At 67.8% G+C, this 2495-nt stretch overlaps 1 protein-coding gene across 1 annotated transcript; it reads right to left on the bottom strand.

Annotated features, from left to right (window-relative positions):
* Nucleotides 1-1024: 1024 nt before the first annotated feature.
* Nucleotides 1025-2312, bottom strand: EMIHUDRAFT_123235 (hypothetical protein; the record flags this gene model as incomplete). Its single annotated transcript, XM_005781866.1, has 2 exons — nucleotides 1025-1657; nucleotides 2250-2312. Coding segments are annotated over 2 exons (696 nt in total), but the record flags the coding sequence as incomplete, so codon positions are not given.
* Nucleotides 2313-2495: the final 183 nt, after the last annotated feature.

Genomic DNA, 2495 nt, shown 5'->3' with positions numbered 1-2495 from the left:
ACGGGCAAGTCGAGATGGGCAATCTGACCATGAGTCGTTCATCAGGGGATGAACTCCACGTAGTAGTTAATGGATTCCGATCGGCCAACCGTCTCGCGACAGAGCCACCGAAGAACAGTGGGAGGGCTTTACCGACCCGACTCGGCTAAGCCGTCGGTGCCCGCCGCCCCCGCACGCCCATAGGACGACGATGACGACAGCAGGAGCTCGGCGCGAGCCGATTTAACTCCCGCCCCATTGTTGTAAGGTGCGTATGGCTCGGAACGTGAAGCGATGTAGTAGCTCGAATTGGCGTGAACACCGGCTTGCTGCGCGGCGGGTCAACCCCATTATGCGCAGTCATCCGGAATTCACCCAATCGTTGAGCTGAGTTGCCCCGAGGACGGTAGGATGCCGTGTCAAGGCCCAGCTGGGCGCTAGGCGCCCTGCCGCACTGGCGCAGGGCGCGACGGCAGTGGCGGCGGTTTGTGCTGACGGCGGCAGCGTTTCGAAGCGGGAGCGACGGGCCACTGTCAGGACAAATCGTCGGGCGCCAGGCAAAATGCGGGCGCGCTGCCGCCGCGGCGCGAACGAGCCCGAGCGAGGCGCGCGCCAGCGCCGCTCGCCGAGCCGCCGTCGGCGGTAGCGGACCGCGCCAGAGACTGGCCGGCGAGCGAGCGCGGTCGACGAAGAGGTGAAGCGCTTGCGACAGCAGGATGAACTGGCGGGCCAGATCGTCGGGCGCCAGGCAATGCGGGCGCGCTGCCGCCGCGGCGCAGACGTCGGCGGCGAGGAGCTCGAGCGCCCCCAGCGTGTTAGCGAAGCGAAGCCAGCGTGCCATGGTTGCCGACGGCTCACCTATAGGTGTATATTACAGAGCCATCACCGAGGCTGGCTGGAATTTTAGAGCCATCACCTTGGGCTGGTCCGGTATTTGGGAGCCGGAGTCGTCACCCAGGTAGGAGCTCCGATGGAAGGTATTTTAAGGACAGTCACCCAGTCCGATGGAAGGTAGTTTATCGCCGTCACCCAGGCGCAGGATGCTTTACGCCGCATTCCCGGCGACCTTCCATGTGGGCCAGCTCCGTGGGCCAGCTCCGTGGGCCAGCCTCCGTGGGCCAGCTCCGTGGGCCAGCTCCGTGGGCCAGCTCCGGAAGGTAACCGTCTGCCCAAGGCGGTGCCTCTCTGCGTCCGTCGCGTTCGGCGCCGGTGCCACAGCCGCCGCCGGCCTCGCCGCAGACGCCGCGGCGCTGGCTCGGCGAGGCGCCCCGCGCTGCGCATGAGCAGCATCCCCCGCCAGCGCGGCCGCGGCGGCGAGGCCCCCCACCGGGAGGAGATCGGGCTCTTTCACCTCCAGCGCCGCTGGCGACACATCGAGGCGGTCGATCGCCAGCTGTAGTGCAGCCGAAGAGGAGAAGGGGGCCGCGTCGAGGAGCCCGCACGTGAGCAGCTCGTTCAGGAAGCGAACCCACGCGGTTCCGGTGAGAGCGAGGTCCAGCGGGCAGACCATCGGGGCGGGAGTACCGGCGGGGGGCGCCGCGAGGCGCAGCCGCCGGCCAAAGACGCGCAGCATCGCGTGGTGCGCAAGCTGCACGCGCGCTGCTCCGCTCGGCGCAGCCGCAACCGGCCCCCAGCGGAGGACGGCAGTAGCCACCACCAGCGGGTGGGCAGCGGGGCCCTGGACGGGGGCGTCGGGCCCCGCGTGAACGCAGTGCAGATCAATCGGCGGTACTGCCGCGGCCATCGCGCCCGACAGGGGCCGAGCGCGGCTCGCAGAAGCTCTCTTTATTCCCTAGTTCAAGCAAAGAAGGGGAGGGAGAGAGCGACGCGGCGAGCGCAGGCGGCGAGCGTGCACGTCGCCTGTGCGGCGTCTTGTTCACTCCCTTAGGGGCACCCCTCCTGCGCTGCGCGTATGGTCACCCCTCCCTTCCGCCCTGTTGTTTTGGATGCCCCGCTCCGAGAAAGCATGTCTCGCAGCTGCGAGAAAAGCGCCTTCTCCCCAGATTCTCCGCGGCCGCCCGTCACAGCTCACTTGAGTGCGCCCTTGTGCGTTGTGGGCCTTGCGGCGGGGCGCTGTGTGGGGTGTGGCGTGTGGGGGGTGTGAGGCGCGGGGCCGAAAATGAAAGTTCTGCCACGTGCGCGACCTGATCTTAGACCCCCCCCCCTTCTCCCTCTCAGCTCTCCCTCCCTCTGTCTCCCTCTCCCTCGCTCGCACCCTCTCCTCAGTCCTCTGCCTGTCTCCCTCCTCCTCCTCCGCCACCTCAGTGCACCTCGCCCATGTGGTTGGGGCGGGGGCCCTTGCGGCCGTCCTTGTGCTTCCACAGCCGCTCACCCTGCGGCGGCACGGTGGGGGGGGGGGGAAAAAGGGAAGAAGGGAAGGTCCCGAAGGTACGGTGGTAAGGTGGGGAGCAGGGGAAGACGTCATGGTGCGGAAAAGGAAACCAGGGGAGGGTGGACCCACCCCAAAGGGGGGGGGGGGGGGCTGGAAAGACTCCTGTGTTCAAACCCCCCTTTTT

This window comes from Emiliania huxleyi (genome assembly GCF_000372725.1).
Source record: "Emiliania huxleyi CCMP1516 chromosome Unknown EMIHUscaffold_1981, whole genome shotgun sequence".
Classification (NCBI taxonomy): domain Eukaryota; phylum Haptophyta; order Isochrysidales; family Noelaerhabdaceae; genus Emiliania; species Emiliania huxleyi.
The sequence above is the reverse complement of the archived record's forward strand: the minus strand, read 5'-3'. Positions and strand labels throughout refer to the sequence as shown.